Source organism: Anolis carolinensis, chromosome 3 (assembly GCF_035594765.1).
Source record: "Anolis carolinensis isolate JA03-04 chromosome 3, rAnoCar3.1.pri, whole genome shotgun sequence".
NCBI classification, from domain to species: Eukaryota; Metazoa; Chordata; class Lepidosauria; order Squamata; family Dactyloidae; genus Anolis; species Anolis carolinensis.
Window position 1 is genome coordinate 188,689,809 of NC_085843.1, and position 18,663 is coordinate 188,708,471.

Sequence of the window (18,663 nt, forward strand, 5' to 3'; positions counted from 1 at the left end):
GCCACAGGAACCCCACTTTGTACCTGATGATGGATGGATCTCTGAGTCACATTTTAATCATCCACGTCTAGTCCCGCATTACTTCCAAACAACAGTTAGGGACTTCTACAGCACAATTTGGCATAAAACAGAGACAGAACTGAATATCATCAACTTACTGATGACCCTGGCCCCAAAATGCCATATGATCTTTCCCAATGGCTTCATGTAAATGTTGCAAAGTATAGGGAACAGTTCTGAGTCTGTGAAATCCCACAGGATAATGGGCAAGAGGCTAAACAACAATTAATGTGCTTCTTCCCCCACAACCTTTGCCCCTAGGCAATTCTGAACAATGTACTCAAGTGCAGAAGTGTCTCCATTGGAAGCCACAGGAATTCACTTCCCCTATCCAATTCCCAGCATCAGTCATCCACCAAGGTGGTCAGAATTGTTTCTTTCCTCTTAACTAGTTATGAATCAATATTAGAATGGGTGACCTGTAGTCAGGATTTTGGTTCGGGGGGGGGGGGGGGGGGCTGAGTCTGAGTGAGAGAGGATCTACCCTAGCAAACCTTTTGTATCGTTATCCCAATACCCCCATGCATATGGGTTATATTGAGCATGGTGATCAGATCATGATATGAATAAACATAACAGTTTAAATAATAAATGTAATGCCTTCTCACGGACCACCCTGAGAATTTGGGGGGGGGGGGTTGAAGCCCCTTAACACCCCCCCCCCCCCCCGGCTACATGCCTGGGTCCAGGTAACATATTCCATCCAACAGATCTTGGAGTTGTAATACCATCCCTCATTCTGAGAACTAACTTTTAAAAGGGGGATTAGAAACTGGTCATTATTTAAGATAAGATCCTGTAAAACTTTCTTCAATAATGATCTATAAGTGCTTCAGTGTTGTGATAAAATCTCACCTGACGCTCCTTGCAAATTGAAAGCATTCTATTGTTGCATATTCTATCTTGATGGTTGTTTCTTTTCCTGAGTATATATTATGTACCAAGATAATCAAAAGACTTTACCTACTCATTTCATTAAGAGTGATTAATCCATCATTTTTCATGATCTACACATTAAAAGTTTTTGCTATAAAGCACACATTACTTTTCTTCTGAAATTACTTAGTATTAATCATTATCCAGTGTATATTTGTTATATGATCCCTAGTGCCTCTTCTTTTCCTGGACCCAACTTGGAAATCTCACATTTCGTGCTATGTATATATAGTAAAAATCTTTGCTATAGATTTTTTAAATTAAAATTTTTAAAATATTGTATTAAATTGGTACATTATATACAATATAATAATGCAGTAACAAACCATAATCTAAAATTATGCTTTATCCCATCCTGTCTATTCTCCTTCCCCTCCCCAAGTCAAAAATATGTATAAACGATTTCTCTATCAGTTCTCTAACTGATATATTATTCTCTATTATCTAATTTCTAATAATTTTATATTTTTGTTGCTAAATTCATAGCAAGACGTTTTAAAATATGCTACAACAGTGAGTATTTTATCAATTTCTAGAGATTCTACTTATGACCTTTGGCATAATTCTGCCCATGTTTTCTTAATGTTATTTTTATGCTTCCTTACCCTGTGTTTGTGTCTCAACTCTGATTATTTGTTTCTCTTTATTCATCCTTGAGCATTTCTTTATACAATTTCCTCTTCTGATTGCTTTGATTGTATCCCACAGAATGTGGGATACAATGATCTATTATTCCTAGCAAATAAATTTTCCAACATTCTTTTATTTTCTCTACCACAAGAAAAGTGCTTTATTTAGCCTCCAGTTTATGTTACCTGTTCTTTTTATTGCTGGTCCCATTTTGTAGTTATTAATGAGCGATCAAAGCATTAGACAGGCACAAGGGGCATCTTGGAATTTTAGCATAATGTCTTAGTTGGAATGCCTCAGTGAATAAATATATATAATCTCTTTCTTTTTAATGGAATTTCCTCAAAGCATCAACTTATCGTATTGTTGAGTCCCTTTCAGGAGAGATAAAGTGGGGTACAAATAATAATAATAATAATAATAATAATAATAATATATTTTTGACTTTGATTGCCCCTTCTCTTTTTCTTGACTGTACTGTCTAATTAATTGTCTGGTACACAGTTCATGTCTCCTGCAATAATTATAGGTCCTTCTGGAAATTCTTCTGTTACCCTCAGTATTTGTTCTGTAAAGGTTACTTTATTTTTATTTCTTAAGTAGTACAACTTAAACATTGCTGTTCTCCCCACTATTTACCCTTTCACAAATATGAATATCCCATATCTTTTAAATAGTCAATAACATCTAGTTTACAAAATGTTGAAAATAATATACCTACCCCTCTAGATCATGCATTCCATTTTGAACTAAACTTTTTTTTCAAAGTAAGATTGTGGTAATACTTTTTTCAAATGAGTTTATTGTAAAAACACAATTATTAGTTTTCAAGTTCTTAACAGAATTGCACACGATGTATGGTAGTTTTTGAATGGTAAGACTAAGAAAATCACATTTAAAGATATTATTACAATATTTTCATGTTTTAATTTAGGTTATATCTATGAACTATCTTGTATTGAATTTATTAAATTTGGGTGTTGTAACCTTGGATATAACAGCAGAGACATTTTCCCACTTGACTGACATTCCTTAACTTTTGCGCACTTCTTACCCTCTCCTTCCTTTTACCACCCTCCACCCACTGCCATGGTAAATTAATGCCATGGTCCTGTAATTCCTGATGTTCTCTTGGGGACTGGTATGTATACTGGGAGTTTTTATTATCTGTGGGCCATTGCTTAGTTTTTCATATTTGTTGATAGATTTTAGTTAGACTTGAGTAGATTCTCTCTCTGTAGACAGAAGTAGCTCTATTGTGCCCCAAGTGCCCCAAGCACAGGTTTGATCTCATTTTCTAAAATTCTAGATTAGATTTCAAGTGGTTCTTTCTTGAATGACTTTGTCATTCTTTCATCTCTTTTTATATAGTTTTCTGGTGTATTGTTTCCATTGCCTTTTTATTTGTACTTGGTTGTATAGCACCCCAACTCTTGGGTTAAATTTCCCTTTGATTGCTTTAGATCTTGTGGAATACACCTCTTCTCCCTGTTTGTTGTTATCTTCAATTTCTTGGCATTGATTATTATAGTAGTTCTCTTTGTCCCCACACAGAAGTCACTGAACAATTATATTGAGTATTTCTGACACTTTTTTTCTTTTTCTTTTCATCTGTCCCTAACTGCTTGCAGAGTTCTGTCCGTCATCCATTGAAATTTCTCTCCATCCCTGTCTCCATCTCCATCCCCCCCCCCACACACACACACACACTCACACAGTAACTTTTTGCATTCTTTGAAAATATCCTTGGCTCCAATCCAGAGGATACCCTTCAGGTTGTATTTTAGCTAATTGATTGGTTCAGAGTTCTCGTTCATAGTTCAATTGCTCTGTTTCTGACTTTTGCATTCCAGCTGTCTATGATTATCAACATAACTCCCTGGACTCCAGCAGAGAATCTTTCCATTTCTTCTTCAGTCTCTGTAATTAGAGCATTAACTTGGATTATGGTAATATTAATGGATTTTATTTGAGGTAAAACTGTAGTATTTCTAGGCTTTAAGAAGAAATGTTTTCCACCACATTGTAAATGAAAAGCTCAACAAAATAATGACCAACAATTTAAATTTGAGAATGTTAGAGATCTCTATGTAAATCTTAGATTGTAGTTGTGAAATGGAATGGGAGATGGATACACCAAATGCATTACTGCACACCTAAATGTACAATGGTAATATTCTTAGAAGTTAATCATGTTTAATTTTATTTTTGTTTTAGAGTCTAGAACATATCAAACCACTTGATGATTGCCAGGTTGCCAAAGCACCAGAAAATCGAGATAAGAACAGATACCGAGATGTCCTCCCATGTAAGCAAAAACAACTACTAGCGTAAATGAATTAATTATTCTGTTAGCCTCATCGAAAAAACTACACATGGTTGAGAAAAAATAAACACAAATCTGAATTCAGCGCAAAAAGAAATTCTATAAGAATGACCTAAAATTATATCTGACGAAAAATACTTGTTGGCTTGTGGAAGGACGGTATTTCCCTTTATTAGTCCATTAGAGATCTATGATGATCTCGAGAGTGCATTCTCTTGAGAGGGATAAGTTCCAGCATGTTCTGAGTCTTGTTGGCAAGAAAAGAGGTGAGAGCTTTCTCCATGACTGCTCCCAGATTTTTGGAACTGCCTTCCGACTGACTTTTACCAACTGAGTAGCATTTGACTCTTAGAGCTGTGCGGTACTGTTTTCAAGATTTTCAGATAGTCCTATTTATTTGTTTGTTTGTTTGTTTACAGGATTTATATTTCGCCCTTTTCACCTCAATAGGGACTCAGGGCAGATCACAATGCACATTTACATGGCAAACATTCAATGCTGGTTTTAAACATACAACACATACAGACAGATAGAGGTAATTCAACATTTTCCAACTTCGGCTTCTGGAGGTTATGCTCGATTACATCCACAAGGGGAGCTGTTGCTTCACCCACTATGACACCAAGACCTTTTTGATCATAGTATTTCCTCCTTTCTCTTTGATCGCTGGCAGTTTTATGGTGTTGTAAATTAAATTAACCTGCCTGCTTAAGCGGGCCCTAATTTCTCTATTCACAGCTGCAGCTGTTTTCAAGCTACTTAGGGTTTTTTTTGTGTCAGGAGCAACCGAAGTTGCTTCTGGAGTGAGAGAATTGGCCGTCTACAAGGACGTTGCCCAGGGGACGCCCGAATGTTTTGATGTTTTTACCATCCTTGTGGGAGGCTTCTCTCGTGTCCCCGCATGGAGCTGGAGCTGATAGAAGGAGCTCATCCACACTCTCCCCAGGTGGGATTCGAACCTGGCAGCTTTCAGGTCAGCAACCCAACCTTCAAGTCACTTAGTCCACTACGCCATCTGGGGGCTCCAACTAACTACTTAGGTGGACAGTAAGCTAGGCTATTGGCAATCAGGTACTCAATCCGATTTGGGCTTTGAACTTGCCACCTTCTGGTCAGCAGTGATCTATTGCTGCTGGTGATTAATCAGCTGTGCTACAGCCCAGCCCTTAGTGCATTCTAACATTTTTAATGTTTTAACTTCATAAATTTTAATAGTTTTTAATACACATATTTTTTATTTTTAGTAGTATTTCTTTATGTTTTAAAATTGGTATTGTTTAAATATGTGGTGTAGTGGTTTGAGCATTGGACTACAACTCTGAAGACCAAGGTGCAATTCCCTGCTGGGTGATCTTGAATAAGTGATACCCTCTCAGTCCAGAAAATATAGTGGTAAATTCACCTTAGGGTTGCTATAAATCAGAAACTACTTGAAAGCACACAGTGGCAACATTGTTTCAAAACAGTATAGTTTTAAATATGTTGTCAGCCAATTTGTTTCATTATTGGGAGAAAGGTGGGATAGAAATTAATAAAATAAAAATAGCTACGTTAACCCCCGCTCCAATCAATAAAGGGGTTCTATATTTTAAAATTACCTTAACATTTCCTTGATTATGAATAAACAATTTTAATTCATAATTTTCATGAATGCTTTGTTTCTTATTAATAGACTTGTAGGCTCTTGCTCTCTTTTTTAGATGACCGAACAAGAGTTACCCTTGGAGAAAAGAAAGACTACATTAATGCCAACTACATTCGTGTTCCAGTGGGTGAAACAGAGCTCTTTTACATCTCTACCCAAGGCCCTCTATGTTGTACCACAAATGACTTCTGGCAAATGGTCTGGGAAAACCACTCCAATGTTATTGCCATGATTACAAGAGAAACGGAGCATGGAATACATAAATGTCATCGATACTGGCCTGAGCCTCCCAATGATTCTGTTAATTTGACCCAGTTACAGTTGCGACTGGATAACTATCAAATCCTGGATTGTTTTGTTATTAGAATAATAGAAGTGATGAACAAGCAGGTATGGATACAATGCTTACACAAGAAAAGTACTGTTGATGCAAAAATTTGTACATTCATACCATTATATTGTTGTTCACTAAGCATTTAACTTCTGGCATTCATTCATGCCAAATATTCTAGCAATATTGAAGTTTATTCAAGTTAAAGCATTAAACCTTTGCTTTAATAAAAAAAATCTTAGAAAATGTACTTGGTACAGACAGTCTCCAAGTTACAAACATCCGACTTACAGATGACTCATAGTTGAGAATGAGGGTGAGACAACAGGAAGTGAGAGAAATTTACTCCTAGGAAGGGAAATTCACTCCTGAAAGTTATCATGGGGAAAAGATATCTTCACTGAAGCTTTCTCACTAATCCTTTTTTCCATGTCCACCCAAAATGTTCAAAATCCAAATGTCATGGGGACAGAAATTGATGTGAAATTGTCTGAATTAGAACAGTCAGCAAAGCAAATGTCACAGGAGTGTTCCTTATGTGATACCCTTTCAGCCCAGAAAATATAGTGGTAAATTCGCCTTAGGGTTGCCATAAATCGGAAACTACTTGAAAGCACACAGTGGCAACATTGTTTCAGATCTGTATTGTTTTAAATATGTTGTCAGCCAGTTTAAGTTTCATTATTGGGAGAAAGGTGGGATAGAAATTAATAAAATAAAAATACCTATATTAACCCCCACCCCAAAACTAAAACTAAATTAAAAAGCTATCCAAAACTAAAATTATATATATATTTGACTTGAGTTACACTTTTAACTCGAGTTACACATTTTAAAGTGTGCCTGTTCTAATTTACATACACATTCAACTTAAGAACAAACCTACAGAACCCATATTTTTTGTAACTGCCTGTATTGTGTTAGCCTAGTCCAATATCACAAGCACAGCAGCCACTTGTATGACACTAGCAAAAGTGGCTCTCTGAAAAAGCTTTCTTTGGCCTTTCCTGAACATTTTCTCAGTCAACCTTTTTAGGCAACCTGGAATCTTAAAAATGTATGCATATTTGAGAGAAATCAGTTTTCCTGACTCCATTGGTTTATTATTAGTTCTGTCTGTCAGGTCCTATATGGTCATACTAAGGGCCCTTCCACACAGCCCTATATCTCAGAATATCAAGGCAGAAAATTCCACAATATCTGCTTTGAACTGGGTTATCTGAGTCTGACATATATTCCAGTTCAAAGCAGATAATGTGGGATTTTATTGAGATTTGGAAGGTGGGTGGCCATCTGTTGAGGGTACTTTGAATGCAGTTTCCTGCTTCTTGACAGGGGGTTGGATTGGATGGCCCATGAGGTCTCTTCCAACTCTAGGATTCTATTATTCTAGTGGCCTAAGAACTCAGAAAATGTATATTTCCCTAGTGTCTATAATATTGCTGTCAAAGAACCTGGGTAGTACAAAAGAATGGCCGCCAGGAGGGATTCCAGCCATGTAGCAGACAAAAAGCAGAGTGGTTGTAGAACTGGATAACTACCAGTTGCAGTATTGACATTTGGATTGGATTATGAATAGACTGTTTTTAATTTTTGATAAGTAGTCCCTTTGTCTTGAACAAGGACAAACACAGGACATTACATAGTCTTTAATTTATCTCTAATTATAGAAGAACTGACTCAGACATGGATATATGACCCTCCTGTTGCATCTTTCTGTTGCAGACATTGGAGAGGCGCATTGTGCATCACCTCCAGCTCACAACCTGGCCTGACCATGGCACACCCAGATCATCAGAAGACCTTCTCAAGTTTGTTCGTTACATGAGAAAGGTTCACCAGTCAGGCCCTATTATTGCACACTGCAGTGCCGGGATTGGAAGGAGTGGAGTTCTGCTTTGTGTGGATGTTGTGTTGAGCTACATAGAAAAAGATTTGCCTGTATGTTCATTCAAACTCATTTAAATAATTTCTTCTTTGTATTTCTACAAAAAAGGAACAATTACTTCAGTTTAATATAAAGTTATTTTGCAATAATCTTTTTTTTAAAATATGACAATTCAATCATTGTATCTTTTTTCAATTGATTTTCTTTTTTAATGTTTTTTTTTCTATTTGGAAACAACTTCAACATATCAAAGACACACTTTAAAAAAGATATATACAGGTATACATTTAACTAAGGGCCCTTCCATACAGACCCAAAACACGCTTTTTACCTGAGGTGTCCAAACAATGCCTCAGGTTTTTTTTTCATGTCAGGAGCAACTTGAGAAGATGAAGGTTGCTTCTGGTGTGAGACAATTGCCTGTCTGCAAGGACGTTGCCCAGGGGATGCCCAGATGTTTGATGTTTTTGCCATCCTTGTGGGAGGCTTCTCTCATGTCTCTGAATGGAGCTGAGAGAGGGAGCTCACCTACTCTCCCTGGATTCGAACGCCAACCTGTCGGTCAGCAGTCCTGCCGGCACATTATGCCACCAGGGGTTCCTAACACCTCAAGTAAAAGTAATTTAAAGTGGAGAAAACTGAGTCTTCCCAGTTTGCTCTGCATTACTTTGACATCTGGAAAGATCCGGACCGTATTGATCTACTGTGATTGTTATGTATTTTATATTGTTGTATTTTATATTGCATATTTTATACTGTTGTATTTTATTGTATGTTGTTGGGCTTGGCCCCATGTAAGCCACCCTAAGTCCCTTCGGGGAGATGGGGCGGGATATAAAAATTATTATTATTATTATAAGCTAAGGTTTGAATCTTTCCAGGTGCTGGACCTGTGGGACTGACTCTCAGGACTGCTTTCATGCTCTTAGGAGTCAATCCCCACAGTCTTCCCAGTTCTTTGCGCTCTTGTAGCCTGAAGAAGCGGAAAGGTGTCCACCCCCTCCCCATAGCCCCCCATTTCCCCCCCAAAAAAACTTACCAGTGGGGTCTACTAGCAGTGCAGACCCCTCTGCACAATACTCCTAGTGCATGAAAATGGCGTCAGGAGGTGGTACCATTTTGATGCTCAGGAGTACTGTGCAGAGGGGCCTGCACTGCTGGCAGGCTCCTCTGGTTTTTGTTTTTTCTTTTTGGTGGGGGAATAGGGGACTGAGGGGGGCTGGATGCCAACCTGGTTCAACTTTTGGTTGACCTGGGATGACATCTAGCCACCCCTCAAGGGAAAACCCGGGGTTTGGGGTGGGGACAAAAACCTGGTAGGAAGCGGGTGATTTTAACCTACTTCCTTCCGTGTTTCTGTAATGTTTGGAATAGCCCCAAGATATACAGCAACATGCTTTAACAAAATAGTAAAAAGGCAACTTCCCACTTTCTTCCTGGAAGTGTTTGTGTGTAATTTAGCCAAATTCCCACTGTTAATTATTCATTTGTTAACCCCCAAACTTCTTGTAGTACATTTTTCAATGTTTACTTAAATTATTTAATTTTATCATTATTTTTCCCCACTGTAATTTTTGAGTTTGATATATTGTTCCTGGTCTTCTGTAAAACATTTGACTGTTTTTTCTCAGCAACATAGTTAACTTATTCATTTCCATCAAATATTTTAGCTATTACATTTTCCATTTTTGGCATTTCCTAATACGTGGGGGGGGGGGGGGGGGAGGGAAAGGTAAAATCCCCCCTTTTCTTCCCCTGCTTCCCAGCTTGTCTCATCACCTCATCCAATAATAATAATAATAAACTTTATTTTTATATCCCGCCCCATCTCCCCGAAGGGACTCGGGGTGGCTCACAACAGGGACAAGCCCGAAAACAACAACACAAGACATTTGACCAAAAACATTCCAACGATTCACAAAATAAATAATAAATACATTAAAATCCAAGCAATAAAATCAGAGAATTAAAAACAAACCAGCGGGGACAGGTTTCATAAAGTGCTGTGTCATGGAAATGAGTGATAAAGTGCCGTACGCTTTTAAACAGAGAGAAGTATTCTAATGCCAGCTGTATTGGGCCTGTTCATTCAAACGTGCTCTGGAACAACCATGTTTTTAATTCCTGGTGGAAAATGGGCAGGGAAGGAGCTAACCTGATCTCCTTAGGGAGAGAGTTCCAGAGCCGGGGGGCCACTGCCGAGAAGGCCCTCTCCCTCGTCCCCACCAGCCGCATTTGAGACAAAGGCGGGAGTGAGAGGAGCGCCTCCCTGGATGATCTCAGGGCTCGCGTTGGTTCGTAGGAGAGGAGGCGATCACGGAGATAGGCAGGTCCTGAACCGTTTAAGGCTTTATAGATAATAACCTGCACCTTGAATTGGGCCCGGAAACTTATCGGTCCAATGTCACTGCAGTCGATGGCTGACAGATAGGACCCAGGTTACAAACTGAGATGACTGTTGCGACATGGAGGGTGGGAAAGAACGAGACAGCCATTTCATGCCCCTGTTCCTCCTGAGCCTGAGAAATGCAGAATGGCAGTAGGGACAGTTGTGACCAGCTCTGAAACTATTCTCACTGGTCAAAGTTGAGGGATACGCCGATTATGTGCAAGAAATCGGACTTTCCCCCAATTTTGGGAAATGAAGTATTCTGAAACTATTGTCAGTGCAATGACTCCATGTCCCACTAGATGTCCTCCTTTAACTAAGTTATAAACCTGTGTTGGGTAGTCTAAAGCAGCACTTCTTGATGTTTTCCACTTGTGATCCCTTTTAGCTCGATAAATGTTTACGTAACCCCCAGGTATATAGGTATATAAAATAAGTATAGACATCAAATGTTTTCTGATAATAAATCAGCCTTTACAAGGCTTGCTAAACAGGATGATGATCTTTCTTAGGAAGTAAGCTGAGGCATCTTCTGCAAAGTCCACTGTAAACATTGCACAACTGATTTGTGAAAATGTCTAAAACAAGCACTAGGTGTCGTTCAGAAACCTTTTACCTTTGCCAATTTTTTTTAACCCTAACATATTGATAAAGAGAAGCTATTTGGGGCTTCTCTATTAGAAGCCCCGGTGGCGAAGTGCGTTAAAGCACTGAGCTGGAGACCGAAAGGTCCCAGGTTCAAACCCCGGGAGCAGCGGAAGCGGCCGCTGTTAGCTCCAGCTCCTGCCAGCCTAGCAGTTCGAAAACATGCCAATATGAGTAGATCAATAGGTACCGCTCCGGCGGGAAGGTAATGGCGCTCCATGCAGTCATGCTGGCCACATGACCTTGGAGGTGTCTACGGACAACGCCAGCTCTTCGGCTTAGAAATGGAGATGAGCACCAATCCCCAGAGTCAGACATAACTGGACTTAACGTCAGGGATTTGGGGTTGGGGTCCACAATTGAAGAAGCAGTGGGTCTGCTGTTTAATCCTTAACAGGAGTGGCCTTGCTATTCTCACTCTTGCCTTCCATAGATGGCAGGTCTGTATTTGTAGGTTTTTGGGAGGTTTTAGCAGGCTATGGACTTTATATTTAACTAGCTTAGGTACCCAGGGATGCCCAGGTTAGGGATTCTGTAATTATAATTATTAGGATTTAAAATGTGCTGAAACACAGCTGACCAGATGGTAAATGAGAGGAAACCACATCATTCCATGGCAATGCTTTCTTTGTTCCTCTTTGTTTTCATGTTCTATGCCCTGCGATGGTCTCTCGCTGATTCCTAACAGGCATGGCAATGTGTATCAATGCATCTCAGTGTACTGAGTAAGAAAAAAAAACTTTCCTGGGTTGGATTCCAATCCACAATCAGCAGATACTGTGGTCACTGGTCACTGTCCCAGCCTCGAAAAGGTTCCTGGGGAAATTGTGTATGTATTCCACAAAAGAACCATTCAGTTTTAGTATTTGTGTATAACTCTTTAATGTGTTTTTCTGTTGCTTATCCTATTTGTTATCATAAGTAGGAAATAAACAATCTTTCTTTCCTACAGTTTGACATCAAGATGATTGTAACACATTTGAGGCATCAGCGCGGTGGCATGATCCAAACCAAGGTAAAGATACTGAGGCTCAATTGTTCAATCGTTCAAGAGTTGTGACCCTATCACACTACACTTTATGAAACCTGTCCTCGCTAGTTCGCTTTTAATTACTCTGATTTTATCTGCTTGGAGTTTAATGCATTGTTCATTATATTATTTTGTTTACTGTTGAAATGTTTTAAGTTTTGTCAAATATGTTGTGTCATTGTTGGGCTTGTCCCTGTTGTGAGCCGCCCCGAGTCCCTTAGGGGAGATGGGGCGGGATAGAAAAATAAAGATGATGATGATGATGATGATGATGATGATGATTATTATTATTATTATTATTATTGATTGCCATGGGATCATTCTCTTGACTTCTGGAGTTTATAGTTTAGTTAGATGCAAGAGCTCTCTGGCTTAGAATTCAATGCCCCCTGCCTAAACAAATCCTAGGATCCCATACTCTGTTGCCATGGCAGTCTCCCACTCAGGAACATTTTTGTGTCTGATGGGTACTGAAAACGGCAGACCAAGGGGAGCAAGGTAAGGGTCATGAACTAGTTCCAGTGCTGCTCAGGGACATGATGTAGCATCTACCCAGCTCCTGAACCAGATCAGGGGCGAGCAGTGTACCACACTCCAAATCAGCATTGCTTTTTTTTTTTTTTTTGCCCTGTTAAGATGCACCCCAGGAATATAGGCTTGAGATTTTGTCAAAGCTTTTCTCTGTGAAGGGATGTATTTAGCCAAGGGTATAAACTACACTTCATGTGTGCTGAGATACGCTAGAGTGTAGCCCTGTTTTAACAGAACAGTGAATTCCACTCATCTGTAAAAGTTTCAGTAAAAAGGAATGGCATCTTCCAAGGAACAGGTCCCATAAATATTGCGTCTGAAAGTGTAGTTTCCAAGCAGAACTGAATCCTATTACTTTCACATTTTGTAAGTTAACATGCAAATGTGAGTAGATCAATAAGTACCACTTCGGTGGGATGGTAACGGCTCTCCATGCAGTCATGCTGGCCACATGACCTAGGAGGTGTCTGCAGACAACGCTGGCTCTTCAGCTTAGAAATGGAGATGAGCACCAACCCCCAGAGTCAGACACAACTAAAATAAAGCTAACCTTTATTTATAATTTAGGACATATTAAAGACTCCCATCTTTAGGGTTTATACTGAACATCCTCCCAGAGTATCTGACTTTTTGTTTCTTCCTGTTTTGAAAAATGGCCCAGAGGGACCTGAAATTATGGCAACAGAATTTCAACTCCAATTATTTTTTAAAAAAAATGTAATTGGACTGTTCAAACCTTTCATAGCCTGTGTATAGTAATTTGTAGAAAACAAAATGGAAAAAGGTCTTAAGTATTATCTAGTCTTATTAAGACACTTTACTTTTAGACTGCTAGTGTCAAATTTCGTTCATATCACTTCCTCAGTGTTGTAAGGACATAAAGTAGCACAAATGGGAGGGTAGTGCACCAGAACACTGGATTGGGCCCACATTATCAATCAGTATGAGTCCCTATTGGCGCAGCAGGTTTAATCGCTGAGCTGCTGAACTTGCTGCCCAAAAGGTCGGCAGTTCGGATCCAGGGAGCAGGGTGAGCTCCCGCTGTGAGGCCCAGTTTCTGCCAACCTAGCAGTTCGAAAACATGCAAATATGAGTAGATCAATAGGTACTGCTACGGTGGGAAGGTAACAGCGCTCTATGCAGTCATGTCGGCCACATGACCTAGGAAATGTCTATGGACAACGCCGGCTCTTCACCTTAGAAATGGAGATGAGCACCACCACCCAGAGTTGAATACGACTAGACTTAATGTCAATGGGAAGCCTTTACCTTTACCGTATCAATCAATATAGAAAGGCCTATAATGATATCAGAGGTAGTAGTACTTGACATTACCATAATAGTGGTAGTTCTACATATGTGTACATTCCCGTAGCTAGAATATTCCCACAACAACTGACTGTTTTACAGTGTCTGTAATCCTGTGATGAGGAATATAACTCTGTTTCCCACTTCTTATCCAGGAACAGTATGTGTTTTGCTATGAAATAGCCCTTCAAGTCCTGAAGAACATTCAAAGCATGAGTACCCAGCAACCGCAGTAAAGAAAATACTGCTTTTACATCTCCATGAGACTCTTATTAACTGCAACTCATTCCATGAAGATGTCCAAGGAACAATAGGAAGTCCTATATAAATGAATTGTGCTATATTTCTGTATCAATTTGATTTTTAAAGCACTATCTAAGCAAAGTAGACAGACATATGCAGAAAATGTAGATATAAAAATGTGTGCTTGTAACCAAATTCACTTCTGCTAGCCTTTGTAATGTTACCTTTTGCCCCAGAGTATATCAGAGATTAATAAGTATGCATGGCAGTTGAAAGAACATTGTTTTCTTTCATTCAGGTATCTTTAAATTACATAAGACCTTGCTGTTTCTGAAGAGGAGAGTTGTGAGACTGTATTCTGAATACTTACGCTATCTTCCTAGATGAATATTAATTTCTCGGAGCAATCTCCTATAGAACAATTTCTATGCTGATGTCTTCATGAGGAAGTTCTGGAGCTTTCCCAGGTCTCCGTTGGTGTATACCAGCTATTAGGAATTGTGGGAATTGAAATATAAAACACCTGGAGGGCCCAAGTTTGCCCATATCTGATGTATACCATGACACAGTTTTTATAATATTTACAATATTATATTAACTGGGACGTGCCAACTCTGGGCTTATCAACACCAGCCATATAATCCAAAGTGGAACCTGGATAGAAAGCAGATAGAGACTCCTGGTCCTTAATGCATGGCTCAGCAAAGGCACCCAATGACAGCTAAGAGCGGTCAAGTGTTCCAGCTGCCCCAATGACACAAACAACGGACTAGGGAAGGATGACAGTCCAATCATGCTATATTCATTTCAGCCAAGCTGAACCAGTGGGGATCCACTACCACTGCCCTGGGTCATGTGCAGAGCATGTGGATACATTATTGCTCTGGGTGGACCCCAGATTTTCTGGGAGATAGAGATGAGTCCTTAATTAAAATGTTAGAAAGGAAATCTGGACTACCTATCTTTGGTCTCTCTTATAACACTAATGTATTGAGAAGATATTTTAATTTTAATGAATTATGAGGCATGAAGAGAAACTTTTACAATATTTTCCCCAGCTAGCTATGTAAAAGAGCCCTCAGTGGCACAGCAGATTAAACTGCTGAGCTGCTGAACTTGCAGACCGAAAGGTTGGCGGTTCGAATCCAGGGAGCAAGATGAGCTCCCGTTGTTAGCCCTAGCTTTTGCCAACCTAGCAGTTCAAAAACATGCAAATGTGAGTAAATCAATAGGTACTGCTCCGGTGGGAAGGTAACGGCGCTCCATGCCGTCATGACGGCCACATGACTTGGAGATGTCTATGGACAACGCCAGTTCTGTGGCTTAGAAATGAAAATGAGCACCCCTAAAATCAGGTACGACTAGACTTAGTCAGGGGAAAACCTTTACGTTTACTAGCCCTGTAAAATTCAAGCTGGTTTTTTGAGGGAAATGAGCTTGGATGAAGGTTGTTCTGGGGAGACGAACAGCACACTTCCTTCTAGATCCCAATTTTTCTCCTCTATTCATGTTCTCTCTCAGGAAATGTAGGTTGGGACTCCCTTATTTATTAAGAGAAAGGCCCAGCCGTGTTAAATAATGTTGGGCATTACAGAAAGTTATTTATCCTCAAATAATAAACTGTCTTCATTTCTTCATACTACATTAGAGTTTCACTTATCCAACACTTGCTTATCCAACGTTCTGGATTATCCAACACATTTTTGTAGTCAATGTTTTCAATACATTGTGATATTTCGGTGCTAAATTCGTAAATACAGTAATTACTACATAGAATTACTGCGTATTGAACTACTTTTTCTGTCACATTTGTTGTATAACATGATGTTTTGGTGCTTAATTTGTAAAATCATAACCTAATTTAATGTTTAATAGGCTTTTCCTTAATCCCTCATTATCCAACATATTTGCTTATCCAATGTTCTGCTGGCCCGTTTATGTTGGATAAGTGAGACTAGTGTATATGCTGTATTTTATGGTTTTAGTCCAACTGTGGCATCAACAGGCACTTGATAGGGACTCCATTACATCTTAAACAGGTTCTCCCAGTCAACTATTCCCTAGGACAGCTTTCCTAATACCCAGGTCCCCACATTTCCTACCAGTTCCCATCACTTCCAACTGGAAGCGATAGATGCTAATATTCAAAATCTGGGGGTCGAAAGTTGGGAATGGATTCCCCTCAACAATAAATATTGTAACATCCTAATAAATTTATACATCTGAACAGAAAGCTAAACATACAGTTAGAACTAAAATAGAAAATGTGGGCTTTTCATAGGAATTTGATAGATTAGAAGAAAATAAATCCTGATAGGTCCTCATCCTGGCAGCCCTCAGTGACTACAGTTTTGAAGTGAATAGAATATCCTCTATGTTCTTGTTAATTTATGTTATTGTTAATCAAACGTTATTGCAGAATATGTTTTTCTTGGTTCAAGGTTAAACATGAATATGATCAAAAATGACAACCTATGAAAACATAAGGTTCATCGTGTTCCATCTCTTTTTAACTGATGTATCATGTTTTCAGATTTTTGAATGAAGAAATTAAAGTCTTTGAGCAAAGCAGCACGATTCTCATTTCACTATGAAACATTAGGACTTTATTACATGAGGTCAGCAAATTGGCATTGCAATTGTTGCTATCACATAATGCCACATACATCCCACAACTGGTCTACTTTCTCCCCAACCCTCCAGTTCTTCCATCACAGCTATTAACATTCCTGTTGCCTACCTTGGTGTGATGGATGCCTAACATGACACCAGCAGACATGATTCTCTCCGCTTTCTGCCCCCACTCATTTCCCAAGCTGGCTGTTTTCTTTTATATTTTCTATTTATATTTGGACTTTGCTTGTTTTTAAATCCCGTATTTCTGCAATTACACTAAAATAAATTAATTGAGGACCACAATATTGTGTAATAATGGAGTCACAAGGGTGTGCGGAAGTACACTCATAGGATCCCAAATGGGCAAATCAGCACAATCATGCTAATGAAGACAGGTACAATATTGAGATTGCTCAATGCAGTCTGTTTCCATTACCAACAATAACATGACTGTAGTGCATTAGTGGACTCGTGTAAAAAAAAAGTCCTTTGTTTACAATATAATCACATATGGTTAAATAAAAAAGGTTTTAAAGTATCTTAAGGAGAGCAACTGTCAATGATTTCATTTGAATAACATGGTATTCATTTTGGAAGATGAATACACATTGTTGTAGTGCAGCAGCCCATAGTTAAGGCTGATACTAATGTAAATGGGAAAGTGGATCATGGAAACTCTGGGCCTGTGAGCCAACATGAGAATTTAAGTCCTGAAAATGATCAGTGTTTGTCTCCAGCCGTTAGTGAAAGGTCATATTCCCGAGATGGTGCAGAGGAGTTGTTCTCTGAGGAAACTAGTTCAGAGGATGAAATCCCAGGTAGAGAGAATAATTAGTTGCAAGATAATGAGCTGGTTGATAGGAGACTCAGTTTTCGTAAACTTTGTGCTGCACAACAGAATCTCCGAAGGTCACAGTGGCTGTTACAGAAGAGACCTGTATCAGGCAGTCATGGGAAAAGGCATGATTTCATGTGTATATTAGATTGATTTCATGTGTATATTTGTTGAATTTTCTTGGTGGGTCTGTAGATTGTTTGTAGATTGTTTTTCTTCATCAGTTTCCCTATGAGGTAGTGGTTCCCTTGATGAATGGTAAAAATATTTTTTCTCTAAGTAAAGTCTTTGTCTTTACTCTCATGGCTTGTTCTTGATCTTGCAGGTCTTCTGATGTGTGTAGTGGAGTATCCATTGACTTGTACAGCCCAATTTAGGTGGTTCAGTTCACCTTGAAGGTGGTGGGATTCGAGGATCCTGTGACCGCTGACCTACCTCCCAAACAAAAGATGCCCCCAAGCAGCAACAGCCAGGTTTTGTAGCTGCAAGCCTACTCAATTGCAAATCAAGCTGTCTAATTGCAACATTCTCACTTGCCTCAAACAGACAAGAGTTCTTTCTCCCACCCTGGACATTCCACAGATATCTATACACCCTACTTGCCTCATTCCCACTGACTTCTGAACAAACCTCTGAGAATGCCTGCCATAGATGCAGGTGAAACATCAAGTGAGAATGCTACTGGAACATGGCCATACAGCCTGAAAAACTCACAGGAACCCAGTGATTCAGCCATAAAAGTCTTCAACAACATATAGGAACAGTTTCTACTAAAGCAAATATTTGAGAATGATAAACATTTGGTGAAATATGAACGATTTTGGATTTTATAGTGAAAGAATGCTTGGTTTGGCTCTTACTCCAAATCGGGATGGTCATTTATGACATCACAACCAGACCCAAAATATGATCAATAATGAGCAATTTTGTGCCACTCTGCAACATGTATTAGGTGTAAATTTTTGTACAAATATGTTTATAAAGTAAGAGTAACCAGGACCATAGACAGAAAAAAATTAGGTTGGGGGGGTGGGGGTTGAAACCTTTTTAGCGAATCATGAAGAGTAGTTCCATAACGCAAAATAATTTAGAAATCAGGCTCCATCGATAAAGCTTCAGTGGGCATTCAAGACAGATAAACTTCAGTGGACACTCATGGGGATTTGGTCAATCAGTTAAAATTCATGATTAAACCAAGTTTTTTTTAAATGTGAAAATTTGGGGGGGGGGTTGAACCCCTAACACCCCCC

General features: G+C 39.1%; 1 protein-coding gene across 4 annotated transcripts in view; it reads left to right on the forward strand.

Moving 5' to 3' along the window:
• The window catches only part of ptpn20 (protein tyrosine phosphatase non-receptor type 20), a 37,082-nt gene extending 20,549 nt beyond the window's left edge, over positions 1-16,533 (forward strand). For all 4 annotated transcript variants that reach the window (XM_062975963.1, XM_062975961.1, XM_062975962.1 and 1 more), the window contains 5 exons: positions 3,844-3,934; positions 5,653-5,987; positions 7,654-7,869; positions 11,803-11,865; positions 13,875-16,533. In XM_062975963.1, coding sequence (XP_062832033.1) covers positions 3,844-3,934; positions 5,653-5,987; positions 7,654-7,869; positions 11,803-11,865; positions 13,875-13,955 — 786 coding nt within the window. In that variant the 3' untranslated portion in view covers positions 13,956-16,533. The remainder of the gene's footprint in view (positions 1-3,843; positions 3,935-5,652; positions 5,988-7,653; positions 7,870-11,802; positions 11,866-13,874) is intronic.
• Positions 16,534-18,663: the final 2,130 nt, after the last annotated feature.